The sequence below is a fragment of the Pseudophryne corroboree genome, chromosome 12 (assembly GCF_028390025.1).
Source record: "Pseudophryne corroboree isolate aPseCor3 chromosome 12, aPseCor3.hap2, whole genome shotgun sequence".
In the NCBI taxonomy this organism is placed as follows: domain Eukaryota; kingdom Metazoa; phylum Chordata; class Amphibia; order Anura; family Myobatrachidae; genus Pseudophryne; species Pseudophryne corroboree.
Genome location: NC_086455.1, coordinates 18,311,949 through 18,338,708, shown reverse-complemented (window position 1 = coordinate 18,338,708; position 26,760 = coordinate 18,311,949). Strand labels below are relative to the sequence as shown.

General features: G+C 46.2%; 1 protein-coding gene across 2 annotated transcripts; it reads right to left on the bottom strand.

The window, feature by feature from the left end:
• Positions 1-297: 297 nt before the first annotated feature.
• On the bottom strand, positions 298-17,201 carry ENSA (endosulfine alpha). Of its 2 annotated transcripts, none has more exons than XM_063947133.1 (3): positions 16,959-17,201; positions 9,434-9,559; positions 298-3,032 (listed from the first exon to the last, which is right to left on the bottom strand). In XM_063947133.1, exons 1-3 carry the CDS (start codon positions 17,034-17,036, stop codon positions 2,862-2,864), a joined length of 375 nt encoding a protein of 124 aa, XP_063803203.1. In that variant the 5' UTR covers positions 17,037-17,201; the 3' UTR covers positions 298-2,861. The 2 variants fall into 2 exon arrangements, with proteins under 2 accessions (XP_063803203.1, XP_063803204.1); XM_063947134.1 differs by having other exon boundaries at positions 16,980-17,198.
• Positions 17,202-26,760: the final 9,559 nt, after the last annotated feature.

The following is a 26,760-nucleotide window of genomic DNA, read 5'->3' as shown; positions in this document are numbered from 1 at the left end:
AGCAAATACATTTATATTGTTTCTGTGCAGGGTAAATACTGGCTGCTTTTGCATGTAGCCCACAAATGTGAGACAGTTTTAATTTTACACTGCAATTTAGATTTCAGATTCAACACACCCAAATCTAACTGTGCACATGTTACATCTGCCCCACATTCAGAGCAGCATGTTTTTGCCCAGTTGCTTGCTTATACACAATCATTTATGTCTTACACTGGATTACATATTCCATCAGAGGTTTTGTTGGTTTGCTGTAAAGCTCCAAATAAAACAGACTTAACCCAAGAAGGAAAAAAGTTTTGTGCAGATAACCTTTAATGAACCAGAAGTTCTTATATGTCCATCCATGCACATTATTTAGGCTGCATATAAGGTGCACTACATACAGTCCAACCCTTATTTTACACTTTCCTCTCAATAACCAACGCATTTCACTGTGCTCATTCCCCGATCTTACATCACACGTTTTACCCAAATACAGCATTCGGTACATATTTTGTTGTACGTTACTGCAAGTGCTCAACTGAGTGCACAAATTTATGTTTTAGTAATACAAATTACAAAAATTCTGTACATACACCATATAAGACTGTATATATTTGCTCAAATAAAATGAAGAAAAGAAAATCTGGACTTAACATTTTTACTGTACAGATATAGGTATTCATTAGCCAGTCCACGTGTGTACATCCTTCACATGCTGGAGAAAAACGACTCAACAAAATGATGTGACGGGGAACAATTAGAACCGGTCTTGTGTGTACTTTGCTTATGTGAAGTTTGGGTAGCTTGAAACTCTTTTTTTGTGTGTCATTCTTACCAATTTATCCTGAACCTTAAAAAGCAAAACGGAGGGGTACTATGTGGCGCCTGCAATGCACAGCGGAGAAACAGGAATGCAGCTTGCACTGTAAGATAAAGCGTAACGGCTAGAAGGTTTATCACCATAGCAAGCGTCTTCAGTAATGCAACACATTCATGACTGGCGTAGCTTGCGGTGACCCATCATTTGTGTTCAAATTGGTGGTCATTTTCTTTGGCAACCCAACCAAGTTCTGTGGGTTGTGTTTTATACCCTGCGAGGAAGACCACACCGAAGGTAAGCAGAGATATACGAAGCTATAGCCAAAAACCATTTTAGATGAAGACATTCTAATGTATACACCCAGAGTAAGTCTTCTAAATAGATTGAATACGTGACTATGAGAATATATATGTATATACACACATATTTGTGGCTAAGATTCAACTATGAAAACATTTCAAACCACAGAGGTTGTAAAATACCGCAGTAATAGTTTAACTATAAATGAATGGATCGGTCTGGGTATTTTAGGTGGTCCTAAAAGTTTTATAGAAAATTCTATTGAAAAGGGTTTTAAAGTGTCCTTTGTTTTTACCAAACGGGGCATTTTTTTTGGTGACACACCGCTGTACTTGCTCATAATGAGACCGGGGATCGGATGCACTGGCAAAAACCGCAGACATATGCTTGGATGTTGCGTCACTTGTCCAATAGGGAACCTGTTGTCATTTCAACCAATCATAGTTTAGTTTCCTGTAGCTCTCGGCTACGTGTAGAATGGGGGAGGGGGGTCACATACAATGTCATGGGTCTGAAAGAAAGAGAATCCTCCATGAATGTTCTAGTGAAAGGGAAGGAAGGCTATGGAATTACCTCCACCGCGGGCAAACCTTTTTTTTTTAAGTCCTTTCGGCTGTTGGCTTTCTGTGGTGCATGCTCTTCTGACAGCTTGGTAATAAAACCAAACAAAGCAAAAGGTAAAAGCTACAATACTTCACAGTACCATACAGACCAATTACACTAGCTGATTTTTCAGACATTTTTCTCTAAAAGCAATCTGCCCCTCTAAATACCAGCAGTAACAAAGGCCAACGAGAGGGAGAGGGAGAAAGAGAAAGAGAAAGAGAAAGAGAAAGAGAAAGAGAAAGAGAAAGAGAAAGAGAAAGAGAAAGAGAAAGAGAAAGAGAAAGAGAAAGAGAAAGAGAGAGAGAGAGAGAGAGAGAGAGAGGAGGGAGAGTCGATTTTCCTAATATTTCATAGGTTTCACTAGCTCATTTATATTGGCTACTCCTACAAAATGGCGGCCACTTCCACGGTGTGTGGATAATGGTTTTAAACCAGAAGTATAGGACCACCACTGTTATACTGTAAAATTGTGACTAGGTTTTTACTTTGTTAATGAATGCGCCAACATAAACAATGGCAGGAGTACAGGCTACTCACACAATGTACCGTTTGCACTAGAGACAGAGAAAGCCTACGTACAACGTTGCACCACATCAGTCAGACCACCCTAGCCGCTCACAGATATGGCGAAGCCTTCGCGCGTTCCGTTATCTTACACAGTGATGTGGCACTGGGTCACCTCATCCATGCAAAGCCTTGCACTACTGGCCTCGCAACAGAAGACGCACTGCACCCGTTTAGTTCACTCACACGGCCAATCTTGTCCCAGGAATCATTTCCGCCAATGTGACTAGTCTCCAGCATGCCCGAGTCACACAAACAAAGGGAATGCAAAACCCATAGATATATATATCTTACATTATATATAACAGTCAGGTAACTGTCTGAGCCAATTTGTCTGCACCAAGAACTCATCACACACTTTGTCCATCACCCACTGCAAATCTGTAGTCACACAACATCTTGCTGGCTTGGAAAGCGACTAGTAGCTTATATCAGTCAAGGTAGGAAAGGCTAGTGTGGCATTGCATGAGAATGAGGCACCAGCCCTTCCAGCGCTAACGAGGTGATGAGTTTATGCAAGAGTCCTCCCACCTTCCCAGCTCTATGGTACAGTGAGCTGTGGACAAGTCCGGTCTGTAGCGGCAGGTTACCCTGCTAGCTTGCTGGTAACGAGTGATGACTTTCTCTGCGGAAGGTCCTGCGGCGTTGGGATGTGGTCGCCTGTTACGAGGTTTTTGTCAGGACCAGCACATGGCAGTTGCTTGTTCTTCATCTTGGCCTTTGCCATATTGTAGTCTCCCGAATCAAAGTATTTTTGCTGCAACAACAACAAAGATTTATGACAGGTACTGACCTTGAGTAAGCAATATAACACAAGCTGAACACCTAGTCAACCTGCTGGCTCCGAGTTACAGTACCAACAAGACGCTACCGCAGACATCTACTGTCTCGCTACAACTGCATGGCTTCTCACTAGCCCTCCCTGCATGGACTCTCTGGTCAATCTGGCTTGAGATTGGGAGTGACAGGAAGATCTGTCACTTGCTGCCATGGAATGGTTACAGCTGCAAGACTGATAACATGGCCATAAATACAATTTTACATCTATACACTATTACATTTTAGGATAAATGGTGAGGAGCCACCTGTGAACAAATAAACATGCAGAATCTAAGATAAGCCTATTCTTTACACACTACACAGTTATTAAAACAGAGGTCTTCTAACATACTACAAAGAAAATAAAACTTATCCCGAATTAGACACACACAAAAAAACAACAACTAAACAGCAATTCGCACTATGCAAAAACCTATTTAAAGAGACACAGTCCAAAAATCAGTAAAAGGAAAAACCATTTGTACCATTTGATTGTTGTTGATAGTAACATGAGGTCTAGAAGGAGGTACAGAGCTTAGATGTTGCCTTTTTACCCCTGACATTATAGGGGGAGTGTGGCGTTACGTACAGGATGACATAATGACAAGAATACGTTTAATATACTTTTGAGCAAAATCTACACCATCTGGCCAGTGAACGCAGTCTGTCCTTACTGGGGAGTTCCTGACCTTACCATATGGGGGTAACCGTCAGTCATCACACACCAGGGTTCCGAGTAAACATGACCTTAAAGGGCCCCATACACTAGAACGATAATGCCCGATTTAAGCCAATTTCAGGCCGATATTTCGGGTGAAATCGGGCATTTTGGAGGTGTATCCGATCCAATGCGCATTCCCGTGAGGGTCGGATTGGCTCCCCTAGATAGTTAGTACTGCACTCGTGATATGTCGGTTCCCGCAGGCATGGCTGTGGTCGCATAAGATATATCGCATGCAAAATGTACCAAATCATATGGAACCACACTCGGGAGAGTTCAAGGGAAATCGCCTCCGACTTCAGCCTCAGACATATCGTTGTAGTGTATGGGGGTCTTTAGGCGTAGAACACCTTTCTTGCCACAAGATGACGCAGGTCATGTATGTCTCATGGAGGCATCAGCAAATATGTTGAGGCATCTATAGATGGTCACTGTAGACAGGACAGAGGTGACGGGATACCAAGCAACTTATTTTCATGTTCCTGTTCTGCACGGCTAAGCTTGTAATAACAGAAGTTTAAAAGAACAACAAGCCCCCCTATTATCACTAAGGTACAGGGGAGTTACTGTATGACATGGAGACCACGGACTTTACATAATCGCCATCGACAACTTCTCCTCTGCTTCACTGGAAACGGCGATTTGTTTTCTATTCCTCCACTATCTGATACTGTTTGGGATCTGATGTAGCAGTACCCGATGTCTCCAGCTGACAATGAACCCTAAAACAGCGGCTGATCTGGTGACCGATTACAGGAGTTTCAGGTAAGGTGTCAGTAAGATGTTTTTCCCCTGTAAAGTTAGTATGGCAACACCATTATAGGAGACCGACATGTACAGCGCAGTCCTTACGCTGCAAAACCAAAACAAGATATGTGTAGGAATTCCAGATTAGAGTTACAGTACATATGGTATCACAAGTCTAACCAGCGGGTGCTGCTCTATAAACTTAAGCTGGGTACACACCTGGGCGACCGGACGACTGGATAGTGTAGACACACTTACCAGTCGTCCGCCCGATGTGTCGTGCCTGACGTTTCAACTGGGTGGGCATTAAATTGTGCATACTCAATGGAGATGTCGCTGCAGCAAGTGTATGGGCGGGTCAGCAGACTACCCGTATACACAGCCCAATGCACGGATCTATCTTCATATATATCAACCATCTGCTGTGCTGCACAGCCAATCATTCACAGACATATCGTTTGCTTACACCCGCCAACCCACTAGCTATATATCAGCCGTTAACTTGAACGGACGATATATATCGCCAAGTGTGTACCCAGTATAACTATTCTTACCAAATGCCTCCATTCTCCTCTGCACATTATGTCACTGCCCTTGTCACATCATCTCCTGATATACTCTGTGCTGCTGGGGATCCTGCTCCTCCCACTATATAACTCTCAGTCTGTGGCTTCCTGCTGCCTCCATTCCCCTCCTCACATCATGTCACTGCCCCTGTCACATGCAGCCCTGTCCTCACTGACACATCACTTATCTCCTGATATACTCTGTGCTGCTGGGGACCCTGCTCCTCCCACTATATAACTCTCATGTGGCTTCCTGCTGCCTCCATTCCCCTCCTCACATCATGTCACTACACCTGTCACATGCAGCCCTGTCCTCACTGACACATCACTCACCTCCTGATATACTCTGTGCTGCTGGGGACCCTGCTCCTTCCACTATATAACTCTCAGCCTGTGACTTCCTGCTGCCTCCATTCCCCTCCTCACATCATGTCACTGCCCTTGTCACATCATCTCTTAATATACTGTGCTGGTGGGGAACCCTACTCCTTCCTGCTGCCTCCATTACCCTCCTCACATCATGTCACTGCCCCTGTCACATCATCTCCTGATATACTCTGTGCTGGTGGGGGACCCTACTCCTTCCTGCTGCCTCCATTCCCCTCCTCACATCATGTCACTGCCTGTCACATCCAGCCCTGTCCTTACGAACACAATTCATCTCCTGATATACTCTGTGCTGGTGGGGGACCCTACTCCTTCCTGCTGCCTCCATTCCCCTCCTCACATCATGTCACTGCCTGTCACATCCAGCCCTGTCCTTACGAACACAATTCATCTCCTGACATACTCTGTGCTGGTGGGGGACCCTCCTCCTTCCTGCTGCCTCCATTCCCCTCCACACATCATGTCACTGCCCCCGTCACATCCAGCTCTGTCCTTACTAACACGATTCAACTCCTGATATACTCTGCGCTGCTGGAGAACCCTGACCGTTAAAACTGTTAAGGTCCATACACACTGAGCGCTTTTCGCCGTGCGAAGCGATGTCAGCGGGGGTGAGCGGCTTTCCATAGCAGGACGCTATGGAAAGCCACTCATCCCGACGTTCATCTACTGGTAATACCAGTAGATGAACGGCGGCCGCCAACGATGAAGCGGGAGCGCGCATCAGCGCTCATCGTTTAGGCATGCACACTGGGCGGCTTTGAGCTGAAAGCAGCTCAACACCCCAAAAGTGACATGCTCTCAGCTCAACATCGCCTAGTGTATATGGGCCTTAACTCTCAGTCTGTAGCTGCCTGCTGCCTCCATTCCCCGCCTCACATCATGTCACTTCCCCTGTCACATACAGCCCTGTCCTCACTGACACATCACTCATCTCCTGATATACTCTGTGCTGCTGGGGACCCTGCTCCTCCCACTATATAACTCTCAGTCTGTGGCTTCCTGCTGCCTCCATTCCCCGCCTCACATCATGTCACTTCCCCTGTCACATACAGCCCTGTCCTCACTGACACATCACTCATCTCCTGATATACTCTGTGCTGTTGGGGGATCCTGCTCCTCCCACTATATAACTCTCGGTCTGTAGCTGCCTGCTGCCTCCATTCCCCGCCTCACATCATGTCACTTCCCCTGTCCTCACTAATAACTGCACAAGTCACTACCTCCCACACAACCAGTGCACTCATTCTCCTGCTGCAGGACTTCCATATTACTCTAGCACAGTGGTCATCACCTCAACCCTCAAGGTTTCCTAACAGGTCATGTTTGTGGTTTTCGGTCTGTGGAAGGAGGTAGAATAATTACTGACCCAGCAAAATAAATCAACTCACCTGTGCATAATTAAAGAAGTCCACAAAACATGACCCGTTGGTGGTACTAAAGGACTGGCTTGAGAACCCCTGCTCTAGAGGCTACATGCCATTGACGCTATTGTCAGGCTCCGGCTGCCCCTGAAGGGGTGAGGACCAAGAAAAATGTACACATGCTCCTGGTACCGCCAGCAATAAAATGGTTATAGTCCCAGCAACTAGTGATTCAAAGGTGTGTGTAATAATATGGACAGCATCAAAAATACACTGTTTAGCACCGCATCCATGCTGCAGGGCCAGGGTGTGTAAAACCGCAGAGTGTATATTGTAAAGATCTACATAAAGTGTATACAATGACGCCCCGCAGCACTCCCTGCTCCTAACACTGGTGAACAATCACTGAGGGCCTCACTGGCCACCAACCAGCAAGAGACTGACAGATACCCCCCTGGGATAGCACTAGAGGGGACATAACAGCTACTGTGGATATCTAGGTGTTAGCAGAGGAGAGGGACGCCGAGCTCTGGACACGCCTATGCTTTCTATATCATATGTTCGGATACCCACATGCCAGCAACCGCAATCCGTTACCTTTATGCATTTATCAGGCTCGTACACCATTCGTCTGTGTTTTATATACTTATGCATATACCTAGCACTGGCTTTTGTCAATTAGATCGTTATGTCATTATTGTACTGTTTTTTTTTCAATGCACTAATAAAAGGTTTTCACACGGACCAGCCCCCCAGTTATTCGTTTATCTCTGCATATATGGATGTAATTATCTATGTATATACTAAAAAGTCGGGCTACACTTTATATTAGCAGTTTACCCAACACCATTAGAGTAGTCTACTCAGTGCACAGGTCTTCTCCAGCTTATAACTGAAGCATAGTGAAGACTGGCCATGCCATATAATATTTACCCACGCGGGGCGAGCTCGTCTGAGATTATCGACATGGTGTACAGCTACCCATAAACCAACATATGCTCTGGCCCAGCGAGTCCAGCAATGGCAGATCTTTGAAAACAACCCTAGAGTCACGTATGACCTTGCTGGGGGTGAGGTGGGGGACGGGGGTTTCTACAGTTACAACGGACTAAAACGTACACTTTTTAAGGACCCCCCCCCCCCAAAACTAGTGGACATAAAGCTATTACGACAGTAGCAGTGGGGTTAATGCTTTCCATGTCTATAGAGCCCAGAGCTTTCCATGAGAAAAATTGAACTGGGAAGACCGTGAATCTGTTCTCTGGGTAGCCTATTTCACCAAGCTGTGTTTTGGAAAATGTATTGCCACAATGACGCAATGGACCTCAGTTTTCCACCCACTGAGCTCCCAACATTATTGTGATTTAAAGGCAATACCATTCAATCTTGATTGGGATGCGGACTCTCCTGTCAAAGGTCAGATCTATTGAGCTGTTCTAGCTGTATTGGATAATACCGGTAAGAGGAACTTTCTTACAATGCATACTGATCCTGCCAAACTCCATAGATTAGTTATCTGTGGAGGCTTCGGTATAACTCAGTGACATTCCCCACTCTCTGGCGTAGTCAGCCATCCTGCTTCCAGAGGGTAAAGTCTACCTTCCAGCTGCTTCTCCCAATCACACATGTAATAGCAGAATGGGCTAAATGATTCCTGACCTCACAAGTATGGTCTAACCCAAAGGACTCGCCCCTCTGCCTGACTTCCCAATGATCCACGGTGTGCAGTCATATGGACACAAGTCACCTGATGTCTGGGAGGAGATTCCCTTTGGTGAATGGGGCCAAGTCTTGCCATTAGCCTCCTCCTCTAAGGTATGCAGATGATAGAGCGACAGTGTATTAGTAGACAGTCAATAAGCCGACACCATATTTCTGACAGGTACAAAAGATCGACACATAAATGCTCGCCCCATGTGTTTTGGGTTTTTTTTCAATGATTTCTCAACTTTGCCTGATTTACCATCGAGCCTGATGAGTGGCAAGTGAAGCGAGATTTGTCCCCCCCCCCCAACAATTTGTTGACCAATGTCATGTCAACCCTCTGATCCTATCAACCTTTCATCTACCGACCCTTTGGTGTTGACCATAACACTGTTGATCCACACCCTTTCCCTGGGACCCTTATGGATCACAGCACGTCAGAGGTCCCCTCACTACACTTCTGGTAGTTACCAGATGTCATCAACTACAAGAGACTGCCGACTTTGTCTAGAAAAAGGCAAAGCAATACAATTAATAGAAATAAGCAACAGCCAATCAGTGTTGTCAATTTCCACAGTGTTTTACCTGCGGCAGGTTAGGGTCCACACACACACACACACAAGTAACCCCTACTATCAGCTCATGGTCACTATAAAGTCTGAGATGCCTTGGAGGATTATGGATCCTGTGCCTCGGTGATGTCACTGGCCCAGTACTCGTTACACTATAGTCCATACAAAGTACAATACAAACAGATGTTCTCTAGAAAACCACCATGAACAAGGAGTCACAGCTGAGCCAGAAGCAGCTGAAGAGAACGGAACCAGTGTAACATGTCCAGCACACTTACCCCTTTCTGAAGCCTCTTCATCAGGAAATCAGAGCCTCCTGGCTTTTGCCCTAAATTGGGGTATTTGGCCTTTAGTTTTTGCTCCTCTGCCTTCTCAGGGGTCACCGCCTCCTTCTCCTGAGAGTCCTGAAACAATAAATAGTACAACAGGTAACTATATTGGAGCTTACTAGTAAACTTAAAAGAATTAGTAAACAGTTCGGATCATGCACAGCAAAAAAGCAATCTGTAAAAGTTTGTTCCAGATAACATTGCAGCTTACCATACTGCACAACAGCCATTGGTGCACAGTACAAGCATGCACGTCTATTGCCCACCAGTCCTGTCATGCTATATGCTGACCTGTGTCTTCTACCCGCACAATACACAGCTTACACTCCAGGTACTCCGAGCAATAGGAAATATTTATCATCATTACCAATGACAATATCTCAGCAATCAGGGCAGCGGATGCAGCATGGAGTATATGCGCACTCGTGGAGTGTAGTTAGAGTGAAGTCTCACGGCACTGAGCGCACACAAGTACAGGCAATATAGAGTCTTCTCATTTCTTCTGTTCATTGAAGCACAGTACACTCAATTTACCTGCAACCCTGCCTCACGCCCAAGATGTTCTGTATAGCGCTCTCCCAAAGGAGTCAACGGCGGACAAACAAGATTGTCACTGGGTGTTTCTTGGCAAGGACGAGCGCAGAGCCATATACACCCACTTACGGTTCTGCAGGATCTCCTAAATGAAATAGCAGTGATCGTGTATGCTCAACTTCATTTATCATTACTGCACTTTCACAGCTGATAAGGTTCATTTGCAAATATTCCTTGCATCAGTTGTGTGTACAATCCTTTCCCATAGCTTTAAGCTAGAACATATGTTGATCCAAGCCCTTTGAATCAGTGACCAGTGCTGACAGAACAAGCCGACGGCTAAAAGGGACCATACACAAGGACGATAATGCCCGATTTCATCCGATTTCGGGCATTTGGCCCAATATATCGGATGAAATCGGGCATTTCGGAGGCGTTTCGGATCCGATGCATGTTCCCGTGAGCATAGGATCGGATCCTCCAGATTGACCGTGCTGCACATTCAATCATGTCCGACCCCGCAGGTATGGCTGGGATCGCCCAGGATACATCGTATGCAAACGGACATACGATGTATCTTGGGTGATCCTGCCCCCCGGGAAGCTGCCGGGTGTGATCGCCCGCGACATGTCAGACGGACATGTTGCATAAGTGTATGGGGCCCTTAACAGATTCCCCTTCAATCATTGGGGGTGATTCAGAGTTGTTCGCTCGTTGCCGATTTTCGCTATACTGCGATTATCTGCTAACTGCGCATGCGCAATGTTCGCAGAGCGCATGCGCTAAGTTATTTTCCACAAAAGTTAGGTATTTTACTCACGGCATAACAAAGCTTTTTCATCGCTGTGGTGATCGTTGTGTGATTGACAGGAAGTGGGTGTTTCTGGGCGGAAACTGGACGTTTTATGGGAGTGTGCGGAAAAACGCATGCGTTCGAGTTCCAAAACGCGGGAGTGGCTGGGCGAACGCTGGCTGTGTTTGTGACGTCAAACCAGGAACGAAAAGGACTGAGCTGGTCGCAATGGCTGAGTAAGTCTGGAGCTACTCAAACTGCGGGGTAATCGTTACGAGAAAATTAGCGAAGCTTTTGTTCGCAATTCTGCTATGCTAAGATACACTCCCAGTAGGCGGCGGCCTAGCGTGTGCAATGCTGCTAAAAGCAGCTAGCGAGCGAACAACTCGGAATCATCCCCATTGTACGGAATGAGCACAGGTGTATAGTTTTGCTACAACACACAGAAAACCTCCACTACTTCCAATGTGTATGATTTATAGAACTGGACACCGAGGTTGCCCAACACGCACGTAACAGGTCCCATTGGTACAACGTGCTGTAAGGTTGGGCACAAAGTATGAATACAAAGTCCTATGTATCCATCTAGCATAGGAATGTTTTCCAGCTGGCAGCCCTTTAGCGTTACTCGTACCCCAAACATCTGCAAAAGATAGAATTGCTATTAGATAAAATGTTTAGGTGTCGCTATACAGAAAATGATAGATGTGCTCAAAAAAAAAGTCTTCTTTTACAGGGAAAAACATATCAGAGACCTACTGAGATGCAGGCATAGGTACTCCAGATACCGTTGAACTACACATCCCAGCATGCTCCGACACAGTTTTAGCATGCCTTAACAGCAAAATCGTGGCAAACATGCTTCACTGTCTAGTTCCACAACAGCCGGAGAACCACACACTGCCTTCCCCTGCTGTGATGCTAGGGGTAAGAGATCCCTCCGACACCTGGCCCTTTCACACCATTGCAGAACATTTTTCAAGCACCCCTAAACGTCCCATTACCCCAGGCTGAGAACCAGAGTTGCCAGATGAATGGAGCAATCTGAAGATGGGAATGTGCCCAAGCCTTAACTAGTTTGCACCCCCACAAATAATAAAATCAGGCACCAAAGAGCGAGCTGTATGCTTCAGATCCCCTATGCTTACTGTGTAAAAGCCAAATTTGCAGTAACCCATCGCCTAGCACTATACAGCTGTATCGCTTATCTGACCTTAGCAGAGGCTGGAGGCATCAGCAGGCAGATCTCATCACTATTACTCTGCTATTTCACGGAGATCCCAAGTACAGTAGCAGGAACAGAACCTATGCAGCACTCTCTGCCCTGCACACACAATCTCATTTGTACCTGCAGAATGCTTGGACGTAAACTAAGCTAGCAGGTACAATTCGTAACCAAATTAGAAATTAACAGAAATTTGATAGCCACTATTTTAAACCATAAAATGAGCAATATATAACATGGGTTTATACACAACAGGTGCTTCACATGGAGGGGATAACAAAATCCCCCAACACACCATTATACAGATCGGTAAACGAATGGTTCATGTAAGAAAGCTTATCTACTACTAGGAGGTATGCCAAAGCCTCCAAAATCAGGCAATACAAGTGGAAGTAGGTTAAATAACCACCGAACCCCATTACAGTAGCACAGAACCGTAACCAGGGTTCCGGTAAGTGGCAAGAACTAGTGGAAGCCCAAAGAGTCAAGTTGCTGTACGGATCCACGTGCTGCCGGAGGGCCCGCGCAGTGTTGACCAGCACCTAATGCAGAAGCTCCAGCCAAAGGCACAAAGCACAGCTGGGCCACATAACACATTCACTTATAAGGAAAGCGCAGCCTAGGCATAAATAAAATTAAAAAAAGTCTGAATTATTATCATTATTTTTTTTTTAAAAAGGCACGTTGTTCACAGAACCTTGTTTCCACGCACACAGTTGAATTCAGTAATTTGTAATGTGCTTATGCCAGCACTTCTGAGGATCCAGCACTTATATGTACTCACAACATTAAGGGCCCCATACACTTATGCGACATGTCCGACCGTCATGTCGCAGGCGATCGCCCCAGCAGCCTTCCGGACGGCAGGATCGCCCAAGATACATCGTATGCTGTCCTTTTGCATACGACGTATCTTGGGTGATCCCAACCATGCCTGCGGGGTCGGACATGATCACGGGAACGCGCATCGGATACACCTCCACAATAACCAATTTCATTCAATATATCGGGCCGAATGCCCAAAATCGGCCATTATCGTTCTAGTGTATGGGGCCCTTTAGCCAGCTACTAGTGACTACATATTTCTGTGTAACTATGTGAGCCTGACTGCCGCAGGTGCTGTACACAGACCAATCTGAACCCTTTTACCAACACAACATGCTCAGCCCCCGAGTTTCTCACGCAGAGTTATTATTGGCAAATTAAGCGATGTTGACAAAATCCCTTTCTAGTCACTAGCTCAGTGTGGGTAATGGTAATAATCGGTGATGTTGGAAGTTCATGGGCAGAACAAAAGGGCTCATTTTGGACAGTAGTAGTTAACCATACAGGCAGTTTACTTGGCAATGGGAATGAGCTGTGTATGATCCTGCGGCTGTGGATCACAGGGTTGATAGTAATTAGGTCGACCACCGTTGGTCGTAGTGACTAGGTCGACATGGAAAAAAGTTAACACGAGTTTTTTTACATTTTTTTTGTGTTTTCTTCGTAAAAAGTGACCAGGAACCCCAATTAGTGCACAGTATCGGATACCCTCACATGGCTCACTTCGCTCGCCATGCTTTGGGCAAGGTCACTATTCCCAATCGTAATCCACGTGGATCGTAAAGTATGAAACAGTAAATTAAAAAAATTAATAAAATAAAAAAAATGGAAAAAAAGGAAAACAAAAACAAAAACAAAGTGTGACAAACTCATGTCGACCTAATGACCGGATTCTGATACTGCCTCCACTAATTTTTTGGGTGGCGATAAGGAATGGCTGCCCAACAGAGCTATTCAATTGTTTTGCCGAATGGGTGTGACAGCATTACTTATCACACTTATCGAAAGCGCCAAGTTTAGACACGTAACGCAGTTATACCCTTTCAAAGTCCAAGTAAGCGCACCCAAACCGCCGATTTTTCACAGATTTCTGCTCACCACCTCAGGATGCCTCGAGTATGAAATTGTGCCGTCACACCTGGTCAGCAAACAATTTAATAGCAGGCAACTGGTGCTCATTAGTAATGGGGGCCAGAAGAATTGAATCACCCCCAATCACTCATGAAGTGGGTATCTGTATGCCTGGAATGACAGGTGGGAGGGGGTTTATGAGCAGAGCTTTCATTTTATATGTTGCTCTCACATGGGGTCAATTCTATTCGGCAACTTAAGAATAGCGCCGGGAATTAGCTCCCGACGCTATTCAATTCAGCTCCAGTTAAGTCGGCGATGTCCCGTTCTCGCCGACTAAACAGGTTGAATTGTCGGGAGAACGGGCATTCTCCGACTTAACTCCCCGGCACGAGGCTGATTCCCGACAGAATCAGCCTCGCGCCGGCCGCGAGGCAGCACTTTTGTCGGGTTTCTTCTCTCATCCCCCGGGGATGAGAGAAGAACTCCCGACAATTGCGGGTCACTAGCAGCTGAATTGAATAGCGTCGGGAGCTAATTCCCGGCGCTATTCTTAAATTGCCGAATAGAATTTACCCCATAGTTATTAAAAGCTGCACTGCCAAGGAAAAAAGTTGTTTTGTTTTAAACTAAACATAAATCACTGACGGGCTACAAGGAGAATGTCGCTATTTATCATTTCTCCTTGGATTGTTTCTTCAGGCTGCAATTAATGGTCGATAATTCGTCAGATTACAAGTGTTGTGACTAATGTAGTCACTTCATGTAATGAGCAGAGAAGCTTAGGAACACCCCTCTGAGCCGTCTGCTATGTGGGCTGTTCTGCTGATGTCACATGGCATGCTGGCCATCTGTATAACACACGGACCATAGCACACCGAGATGCAGAGAAGACAGGAAACTGGGTTTATTTTGTAGTATGAAGCATACGCATATTCTCCCATATGCAGAGCTGTAAGCACGTGAAGACGTGTCGGTCTAGTTTGCTACTGGTCATAATTTGGAGAGATCAATTGTCCTATACTAGGTGCAAAAGACACGCTTACAAACAGGTGAATTTACGGCCAACTTCTGGCTGGACGAGAACACCCCGATATAGGTGTAACTGTAGATGTGATCAAAATACATAGAATTCTGCATCGCCCATACTTACATGTGACCATTTGCTGACCATTCACAGTGCACATTCATGCCAGATAAACGCTGCACACTGGGATACGATCAACTCCACATCTGCCCCAAACACGTCTTGTGGCTGCTCTGTGCACCACCCAATCATCACAGTACATGCAGAAATAGATGTCCATTTGGCAGCCATATTTGTTAGCCATCCAGAGAGGTGTTGAAAAACAAGAATGATTTGTAGGGAGACAGCTAAGAAAATTAGTCCGATTCAAGCTTAAAAAACAAACAAAAAAAACATGGATGGGTGGGGAAAGATGTAATAGGGTGGGAGAATCAGAAAGTGAGATATTTTGTGAGAGTTTTCCAGCTTTTTTTAAAGTGGCAATCCTTTACATGGCCAAACCAGGTTGATTTGGTCATGTAAAGGATTGCCACTTTAAAATAAACATAAGAACTCTCACAAAATCGCTCACTTTCCGATTATTCCTGGGGCGTCCCCCTTCACACAGAACCCAGGTTTTCTGGCATTCAGTGGTCACCTGGAGATGATTTCATCTCCAAGAGCTACAGATGTAGTTAGGCTCAGCTTTGCTGCCGAGACTCTTACCCACGGCAAACCTGGAGCGGCTTTTGTGTCAGCGCTATGACGTGCGTGCATATGCAAGGGCACGGCCATAGGAATGAATGGCTGGTATACCTAGCTGCAGCCTGGCATACTGAGGCACACCGGCGGCTCTGCAAGTGTGCACGTGCTGCGGGTAAGATGAGCGTGACTACATCTGTACTGTCCCCAACCAATCATTTTCTTTTAAGCGTAAACCAGGTCATGGGTCACACCTTTCAGACCTAAGCCGGGTCGTCCACCTGGGTTGCAAGTCCCAGGCAAAACCCTGCTAGCGAGCAGTGTCGCGGACCCAGGACTCTCAGCATAGAGGATGACATAAACTGGTCAATGCGCAATTGTAAACAAAAACCTGGCTTATGTCTGAAAGGGGCATTAGGGGTCAGTTCAATCGCAGTTGATGACCAGGATCTGGGGAGGCAGATATACTGCAATCACGGCAGCCCTGAGATGGCGTTTTTCTGGATGCACCCTCATGGCGCCACCATAAAATATAACGCAATTCCCGGGGACAATTTTGTGTACCGCTGCCGGACATCACTTGCAAATTAATTAACCCCTTTGAGCCCTACCAGGAGAAAAGTTCTACATAAACAAAATGATTACTACCGACACACATATATATATATATATATATATATATATATATATATATATATATATATATATATATATATATACACACACACACATTATATATATATATATATATATATATATATATATAAATAATTAATGAGATCGATAGATCAGGCTCCATGTTGTAGCTGTTACATGCATATTAATCATACTTGCCTACCTGACCCTCTCCATGAGGGAGCAAATGCTCAGTTCCTGGACTTTCCTGGTAATGTATGATTGCCATCACCTGTGGTGAGCTAGGTAATTGATAAGAAAGGTGTTTCACCACAGGTGATGGCAATCATACATTACCAGGAAAGTCCAGGAACAGAGCATTTTCTCCCTCATGGAGAGGGTCAGGTAGGCAAGTATGATATTAATACAGAGAACCCAATGGAATGAAAAAAATATATATATATATATATATATATATATATATATATATATATATATATATATATATATATATATATACATATACACACATATACACCCAACCCCAAAGTGACTGACATCTCCCACACTCCCTAGGCAGGGCCCCTCCTCACTATCCAGCCGGTCAGCCACTAGAATGCCAGCTCCTGTCACTGAGGGCCCCTTGGGCCCCATACACCACGCACAGGAGCCATGATTTGATTTCCCCCTCACGGGCAGCCACCTGGGCGGAGGGCGCCATCACCTGCTTCTCCTCGCCGGTCTCCTCCAGCTGCACGTCCCCTTCGTAGTTATCGGACATCGTACCAGCTCGGGGAAGGGCGGACAGCGGCGAACGCAAGTAGCAACGGCTTTCCCCCCGGTGCGCCCGTCACTCAGCGCTCCAAAATGGCGGTCACCGCGCCTGACGTCACGGGCCCAGCTCAGAGGGGTCTCCCCCTCCGCCCGCTGGAGGAGAAACGGCAAGTGGCCAATCGGCTGCGGCGGTGACGTCATGGTCACCCAGTGTGCGGCAGGAGGCGGGAGCAACGCTGGCCAATGGGTGCGGGAGACGGTGTGTGGAGGCGTGGAAGGCGATAAGGGCAGCCAATGGGAAATAGGTCGTGACTGGATTCTGTTGCCATGGGAGAGATGCTGCTGCCTCAGTCTGTCAGAGCTGTGTCTGTGATCCTCACAGTCAGTGCTATGAGAGAGAGAGAGAGAGAGAGAGAGAGAGATGTATCACCTCTTCTAAAGAGGACAAGTAGAGAAGTTGCAAATAGCAACTACAAAGCTTCTGTCATTGTATAAGCTAAATGGTAGCTAGAATCTGATTGGTTGCTATGGGCAACTTCACTTGCCCTCTTTAGAAGCTTTCCTACATCTTCCCCCTATTTATATGATGCTAGAGTAACCTCACATCGCCTGGGTTGCATGTCAAGTATCATCATATGCGTACTGTGCCCACATTCACAATGTGCCCAAATAAGTGATCACTAATTAACAAGGCGCTTCCTATACCCCCTCAAGGCGCTTCCTATACCCCCTCAAGGCGCTTCCTATGCCCCCTCAATGCGCTTCCTATACCCCCCTCAAGGTGCTTTCTATGCCCCGTCAAGGCGCTTCCTATGCCCCCTCAAGGCACTTCCTATACCCCCCCAAGGTGCTTCCTATGCCCCCTCAATGCGCTTCCTATACCCCCCTCAAGGTGCTTTCTATGCCCCGTCAAGGCGCTTCCTATGCCCCCTCAAGGCGCTTCCTATACCCCCCCAAGGTGCTTCCTATACCCCCTCAAGGCGCTTCCTATGCCCCCTCAATGCGCTTCCTATACCCCCCTCAAGGTGCTTTTGTATGCCCCGTCAAGGCGCTTCCTATGCCCCCTCAAAGCACTTCCTATGCCCCCTCAAGGCGCTTCCTATACCCCCTCAAGGCGCTTCCTATGCACACTTCCCCACATACATTGGGCCACATTTTACATATATTAAAGTATTATTAAATTAAAATTACCAAAAGGTAGCCCAGGGCCTCCATCAAGCGTTGGTACAAACAGCACCTGCAGGCCTCCCCAAAACACCACATCAAGCAGTGGTCTATACAGAAGGCAAGTGGCTTATTCACTCCATGAGTAGCACCAGTTTATCTGGATACTTGTTTCCAAGCAAGTTAAACAGCAACCTCTCGTGCCCCCCCCCCCTCTCCCCTGCTCTTTATAAGTTGATGAAGCAAATTGCCTTTCCTATACCGTTGTTTGATGGGAGGTCAGTGGCTGCCACCCGCTGTGTTGGTACTTCATGGCTCACTTCCACTCCTTTCACACCAAAATCCTTTGTCTGAACCGGGATTTAGAAGACGGTTCCAATACGGGTCAGACTTGGGACTGACCCCTTACATACAGCAGATCCGAACCAGTTTATTCCACTGTTAACTGTTCTGCTGGCGCTTGGAGATGACATCAATGCTTTGAATGGGATCCGGGTCAGAGCGCTCACACTGCTGCTTAACCCGGTCCTTCCCGGCACCAAACCTGCAAGCTGCCCAGGTTGGATTCCCGGGTCACTGGGCCTGGGATTTTTCTCGGGTACCCTTTCACGCCTATCCCTGACCTGGGTTAACCTGGCAATAATCAGGGTGGAAGCGGCGGTGTGAAAGGGGTATACGCTGCAGCACATGAGCACATACATTACATCCCGGAGCAGGATGTGATTAACTCCTTAGTGACATGATAGCAAAAATAATTATCTGACATTCCCCTGGACTGAACGCTTAGGGTCTGGCTACTTCACCTCCTCCATCTTGCACTACATGGTTGGGATTGCCCGTCATATCAGGAGATTCTTGTGCTTCCAGAAGTGACGCTAGCAGGTCAGTGGTAGGAGCTGAGTGCAGGAATCTAGATGGCTTGCACTGACATCGAACCCGGGTGGTATTACATCCAGCCCTAAGGCTCAAGCACTGGGTTCTCAGACAAATAGAAGTACTGTGGACAGGGCCGATTCTAGACCTTGCAGCGCCCAGGGCAAAAGCCTCCCCCCCCCCCCCCCCCTCCCCCGTAGGTAAAACAGTGTTAATGTGCGCCAAAGGCGTGCGTAAAAAAATAGGGGCGTGGCTTCATAGGAAGGGGCATAGCCACATTTATGTCCCCTGTAGTTGTGCTCCCTGTAGCTGTGCCTCCTGTAGCTGTGCTTCCTGTAGTTATGTAGTTATGCCCCCTGTAGTTATGTAGTTAAGCCCCCTGTAGTTGTGCCCCCTGTAGCTGTGCCCTCAGTAGTTGTGCCCCCTGTAGTGATGTAGTTAAGCCCCCTGTAGTTGTGCCCCCTGTAGCCGTGCCCTCAGTAGTTGTGCCCCCTGTAGTTATGCCCCCTGCAGTTCTTCCCCCTAGTAGCGCTTCTTACAAGCACAAACAAAAAAAAAAATACTCGCCAGCACCGCCCCTGCTTGCCGACCGCAGCTGCTGCTCCGTCTCTGGCTCCCCGCTCCTCTCTATGGTAGTGACATCATTATGTCTCTCCCATAGCGCCGCACAGACACTAGAGGTCAATTATGACCTCTAGCGTCTGACAATGGTGACGACTGCAGCGGGCGCCCACACAGACCAAGGCGCTTGCTGCAGCCGCAGTCCGGGATGCGGGTGCCTGCGGGATGACTGTGGCCGCACCCACGGGCGCCGCCCTGCTTGCCCATACCTAGATCCGCTCCTGACTGTGTACTGAGACAGAAACACAGGGGCCTGCTGCTTGTCTAGACTGGCCTTTTATCCCCCTTGCCCAACGGTGATTAGAGGACTCAGGGGGTCATTTAGACCCCACCAATGTTGCGGCCCGCAGCGCAGTTTGCCAGTGGCAGCAAACTGTGCATGTGCAACTACTGCACAGTGGCTACGCGGGCATACACATTGCGGTCACATCCTCGATGGATGCGACCGCAATGCGATTGACAGCAGCAGGCTTTTTGGGGGCGAGGACGCAGCGTTGGGGGTGGCTAGAATGGGGCAAATGAGAGCGGGAACCTTTTTTGGGGCGGCTGTGTGACATCAAACGCAGCCTCTCCGATAACAAAGATGGCCGCTGACTGTCTGTCAGTGCAGACAGGCTGCTCTGTCAGGGGTCAACTTTAGTTCCGATGCATCCACAATTAGATTGCAGACACATCGGGAGGTGGCCTTACACGTGCTAGGCGCCCTTGCCCTGTGCTGGGTGGCCCTCTGCATGTGCAGAGATGAGCACAGCGCATTACGTTCATTGCACTGCGTTCACTAGGAACTACTACTGTGTGTATGATGTCTAAGCGGCACTACTACTGTGTGTCTTATATGTAAGCGGCACTACTACTGTGTGTATTATATGTAAGCAGTACTACTACTGTGTGTATTATGTGTAAGCGGCACTACTACTGTGTGTATGATGTCTAAGTGGCACTACTACTGTGTGTCTTATATGTAAGCAGAACTACTACTATGTGTATTATATGTAAGCAGCACTACTACTGTGGTTATTATGTGTAAGCAGCACTACTACTGTGTGTCTTATATGTAAGCAGAACTACTACTATGTGTATTATATGTAAGCAGCTCTACTACTGTGGTTATTATATGTAAGCAGCACTACTACTGTGGTTATTATGTGTAAGCGGCACTACTGTGTGTACAGGGCCGGTTCTGGCGCTCTGTGCGCCCCGGGCGGCAATAGTGGGCGTGGCTTCGTACAGGGGGCGTAGTCATTTACGGCCCCTGTACAGACTGAAATGATGTGCGGTGCGCGATGACGTCATCGCGCACCGCACAGCAAAGGTCCTCTCCACGAAGGGAAACTAGACGCGTACGCGTCTAGTTTCCCTTCACAGCGGCAGCGGGGGGGGGGCAGCGGCCAGCGGCAGCAGCGGGCAGCGGGGGGCACACAGCAGCAGTGGATCTTGCCCTGGTGCGGCGCCCTCCGGATGGCACCCTGCGCCCTTCGGAAGGCGGCGCCCCGGGCAAAAGTCCTGCTTGCCCGTGGCAAGATCCGCTACTGTGTGTGTATTATGTGTAAGCGCCACTATTACTGTTTTATGTGAAAGCACTACTATTACTGTGTGTTTTATGTGAAAGCGGCACTACTATTGTGTGTATTATATGTAAGCGGCACTACTACTGTGTATATTACGTGTAAGCGGCACTACTACTGTGTATAATATGTGTAAGCGGCACTACTACTGCGTGTATTACGTGTAACAGGCACTACTACTGTGTATATTACGTGTAAGCGGCACTACTACTGCGTGCATTATGTGTAAGCAGCACTACTACTGTGTATATTACGTGTAAGCGGCACTACTACTGTGTATATTACGTGTAAGCGGCACTACTACTGTGTATAATATGTGTAAGCAGCACTACTACTGCGTGTATTACGTGTAACAGGCACTACTACTGTGTGTATTATGGGGGTAATTCTGAGTTGATCGCAGCATCAAGTTTGTTAGCAATTGGACAAAACCATGTGCACTGCAGGGGAGGGGGCAGACATAACATTTGCAGAGAGAGTTAGATTTGGGTAGGTTATTTTGTTTCTGTGCAGGGTAAATACTGGTTGCTTTATTTTTACACTGCAATCTAGATTTCAGTTTAAATACACCCCACCCAAATCTAACTCTCTCTGCACATGTTATATCTGCCCCCCCTGCAGTGCACATGGTTTTGCCCAACTGCTAACAAAATTGCTGCTGCGATCAACTCAGAATTAGGCCCTATGTGTAAGTGGCACTACTACTGTGTGTATTATGTGGAAGCGCCACTATTACTGTTTTATGTGAAAGCACTACTATTACAGTGTGTTTTATGTGAAAGCGGCACCTCTATTGTGTGTATTATGTGTAAGCGGCACTACTACTGTGTGCATTATGTGTAAGCGGCACTACTACTGTGTGTATTATATGTAAGCGTCAGTACTACTGTGTGTATTATGTGTAAGCGGCACTACTACTGTGTGTATTATGTGTAAGCGGCACTACTACTGTGTGCATTATGTGTAAGCGGCACTACTACTGTGTGTATTATGTGTAAGCGGCACTACTACTGAGTGTCTTATATGTAAGCGGCACTACTACTGTGTGTATTATGTGTAAGCGGCACTACTACTGAGTGTCTTATATGTAAGCGGCACTACTACTGTGTGTATTATGTGTAAGTGGCACTACTACTGTGTGTATTATATGTAAGTGGCACTACTACTGTGTTTATTATATGTAAGCGGCACTACCACTGTGTGTATTATATGTAAGCGGCACTACTACTGTGTGTATTATGTGTAAGCGGCACTACTACTGAGTGTCTTATATGTAAGCGGCACTACTACTGTGTTTATTATATGTAAGCGGCACTACTACTGTGTTTATTATATGTAAGCGGCACTACTACTGTGTGTATTATGTGTAAGTGGCACTACTACTGTGTGTATTATGTGTAAGCAGCACTACTACTGCGTGTATTACGTGTAACAGGCACTACTACTGTGTGTATTATATGTAAGCGGCACTACTACTGTGTGTATTATGTGTAACAGGCACTACTACTGTGTGTATTATGTGTAAGTGGCACTACTACTGTGTGTATTATATGTAAGCGCCACTACTACTGACAAACGATATAGCGCTGATTGATACAGTCCGGAGTGTTAACGCATATAAAGTATATATATAACTCGCAAAGTGAAACCACAGCAGCTTCAATGGTTGCTCAATAAGCACTAGATCCTCCTATGAATTTCCAGGACCGCAGCTCCCCTTCAAACAATCCGAACTCCACCGGAGAAAAATATCTGTCAATAAAACATATATAGGGGGCTCCATAGTGCATAAACCTTTTTTTATTTTAAAAACACAAAGTGCTTAAAACCAATGTATTATATTCGTACCAGACGGCTACCACGTGATTCCACAAATGATCAACAAGTAAATGCTGGAACAAGTGTCAGTCAGTCGCAATGGAAACCTCCATTCGCCGGCAGCTGATCTCCCTGGGACTCACGGGCAGGAATCACATACGTCCGTGACTCCTCGTTCAACAATTACGGTGATCCTCAACGTCACTCGACTCCGCACCAACGCGTTTCGTCATCGACTTCGTCAGAGGGCTGGAGTCTGACGTTCAGGTCCATTTTAAAGGATCAATTACCTCATTTACATGAATGTTTAATTAGATACACCCGAGCGGCAGGCTGGAGTTGAAAACAGATATGCAAATATAGTTAGTATCTATGTATATATGAACTTTCGGTGCCTCATAGTAACTTTCTTTTAGATACTAAGTTGTTAAACAATTATTAAAAAGATATTAAAAAATGTATTAGGAATTATTCAAAATTACAATCCGCCGCTGCTTTTGTAAAATACCAGCGGGGGATGAAAGTGGGGCACACTCATAATAATCAATCGTATGTATATATATAGGATGGATATAAATGAATGAGTAAGTAAACATTCATTATCTCGAATCTTCTGTTTACTACATAATTACCACCTGTTGAAAACTACACTCCGCCGCTCAGTTTACAATGTGCCCAGTAATTAAGTACAAAATAACCTATACCTTATATAATTAATTTACATGTTGCAATGGGAGGAATACAAGACATTATTCAAAGCATTTTTTAGATACATACACAAATAGATAATATATAATAATATCAGACTTCCATATAAAAAAGGGAAGAATAAAGCGAAACAGTTCTTTAGCACACCATCAAATGACATTAGTTCAAAGACATCATTTTAAAAAAGGGGTAACTTCAAATCCCTCATTTAACCCCTCCGGTTTAAGGCCCTCATTCCGAGTTGTTCGCTCGGTAATTTTCTTCGCATCGCAGCGATTTTCCGATAATTGCGCATGCGCAATGTTCGCACTGCGACTGCGCCAAGTGAATTTGCTAAGAAGTTTGGTATTTTACTCACGGCATTACAAGTTTTTTTCTTCGTTCTGGTGATCGGAGTGTGATTGACAGGAAGTGGGTGTTTCTGGGCGGAAACTGGCCGTTTTCTGGGAGTGTGTGAAAAAACGTTGCCGTTTCTGGGAAAAACGCGGGAGTGGCTGGAGAAACGGGGGAGTGTCTGGGCGAAGGCTGGGTGTGTTTGTGACGTCAAACCAGGAACGACAAGCACTTAACTGATCGCACTGGAAGAGTAAGTCTCGAGCTACTCAGAAACTGCACAGAAAAATCTTTTCACAATATTGCGAATACTTCGTTCGCAATTCTGCTAAGCTAAGATTCACTCCCTGAGGGCGGCGGCTTAGCGTGTGCACTGCTGCGAAATGCGGCTAGCGAGCGAACAACTCGGAATGAGGGCCTAAGTGTTTTGAGAGTAAGTATCCAGAACGTTTCTCTTCGTTCTAGCTCTACGTCCCTATCTCCACCATTCTTATTAGCACTCACATGTTCTATACCTTTAAAACGTAACCTAGTAGGATCACTGCAGTGATGTTCCTTGAAATGCCGTGGAACACTATGATTTGTGACTTGATTTTTTTATGTTTCTGGTGTGTTCAAGGATACGGATTTTCAACATTCTCTTGTCACAACTGAGGGCCTGAGCTGACGGGAGGCAGCCTCAGTTGTAGGGGCTGAGATGTACCGGAACCTGGGAGGTTGTATCAGACCCCTGGACATGTAAGTAACATGAATAATAACTGCCCGAAGGCGTGACCACGACAACTTGGATAAAAGTCAATGATGTTTATTATGACAACTCCGCAACACAGCAGCAGTAAAAGAAAACGTAAAAGTCAGCAAATAATAAATACAGTTCCTGGGTACTACAGGATGGCAGGAGCCACAGGGCACTGGTAGTGTGAGATAGTTCTTATGATCTTCTAGATGGAAAGTCCTTACCAGGCCCGACTGTAGCAATGGAGATAACCCAGGATTGTGCCAGCTGGTGTTCCAGGAAAAGCTGGGTTGCTGAAGATAAAACAGCTGCTGTGGATACTGGCTGGAACCAGACTGTTGTTAGTACGGAGTGGATACTGGCTGGAACCAGTTAAATAATAAATGAACTTGGGAGCGATGAAATATGAACTGAAATGTAGAACTTGAGAGCGGAGAAATAATAATACCGGTGGAGAGTGGTAAAGTGTAGAAAGGACACCGGCCCTTTAAGGGAAGCTGTACTCTGCTGGAAACTGAGCTGGAAGCAGGTAATGTTGTAGCTGGAAACAGATGAATCCACAATGGATTGGAGAGTCAGGCTACACCGCAGGTGGAATGCTGGTGCGGGTCTCTATGGTGGAAGTCTTGAGACAGGAGCTGGAACCTGGAAGACAATCACAGGAGAGAGACAAACAGGAACTAGGTTTGACAACCAAAGCACTGACGCCTTCCTTGCTCAGGCACAGTGTATTTATACCTGCAGCAAGGAAGGGATTGGCTAGGCAATTATGCAGATTATCAATACTGAGAACAGATTGGTGGAAATGATCAGCTGACAGAATCCAAGATGGCTGCGCCCATGCAGACACTTGGAGGGAAGTTTGGTTTGTAATCCATGTGGTAATGAAAACAGTAATGGCGGCGCCGGCCACCGGAGACAGGAGGCGCCAGGCTGACAGATGCACATCCAACCACGCGGACACAGCGGAGGCCGCGGCTGACGTAATCGCCACTCAGACACTCTGCATGCAGAAGTTCAGGGACGGCGGCGGAGGCCGTGGGAGACGCCATGCCAGGTGTAATATGGCGTTTACTGTGACAGCGTCCCAGAGTGACAGGAGAGGATACAGGAATGTACACATCAGGATAACAGATGGAATCCGGTCCTGGAGCGCAGAGCCAGCCTTAGGAGGCATCTGATGGGTAAGAAATGGCGTCCAGATACCCGGATCGTGACATCTCTTAGTTTTTCCTATATATCTGTGTCCACAAGGGCATATAATCATGTATACCACATGAGTGGAATTGCAATTAATGAAGCTGTTTATCTGATATGTTTTCGTTTTATTTTTTTATCATAAAAGAGAGTTTTCTCCTTGTCTATTAATTTACACACTTTACAACTTCCACATGCATAGCAACCTTTAATGTCGTTGAAAGGATCCCTACCTCTCTTTGATTACCTCGATGTGATGGCCACTGACGTCAGTGAGAGCAATCCTTAACGTTACAGATAATACACGACACCATGTAGTTAAGAATCACTCTGCGTTTATTGTTCATAACAATGGTATATAAGGCATCATTGTCTAGGGAGGGATTGGAATGTCCAGGGAGGGGTAGGCAAAAGTAAATACTTTATTGGTTTAACTTTACTGCATAGGAGGGATAAAACAGGCTACATGGGGGGGATGTAGGATACAGCCTAGTACTTCATCTAGGGGTGGTGATTTCACACAGTTCCCAACAAACTATGGGTGGAGCTATATTTATTTTATGCAATGCAAGCTAAATCCAAGGCAAAAGAAAAAGAAACAATATTTACACAATGCACAGTGACAGAGGAGATTTAACCCTTCAATCCCCTCTTAGAATCATGATTGTTATACGACATGATTCTTCTGTAGAGCCCCCTTTTTGTTTCTCCAATTT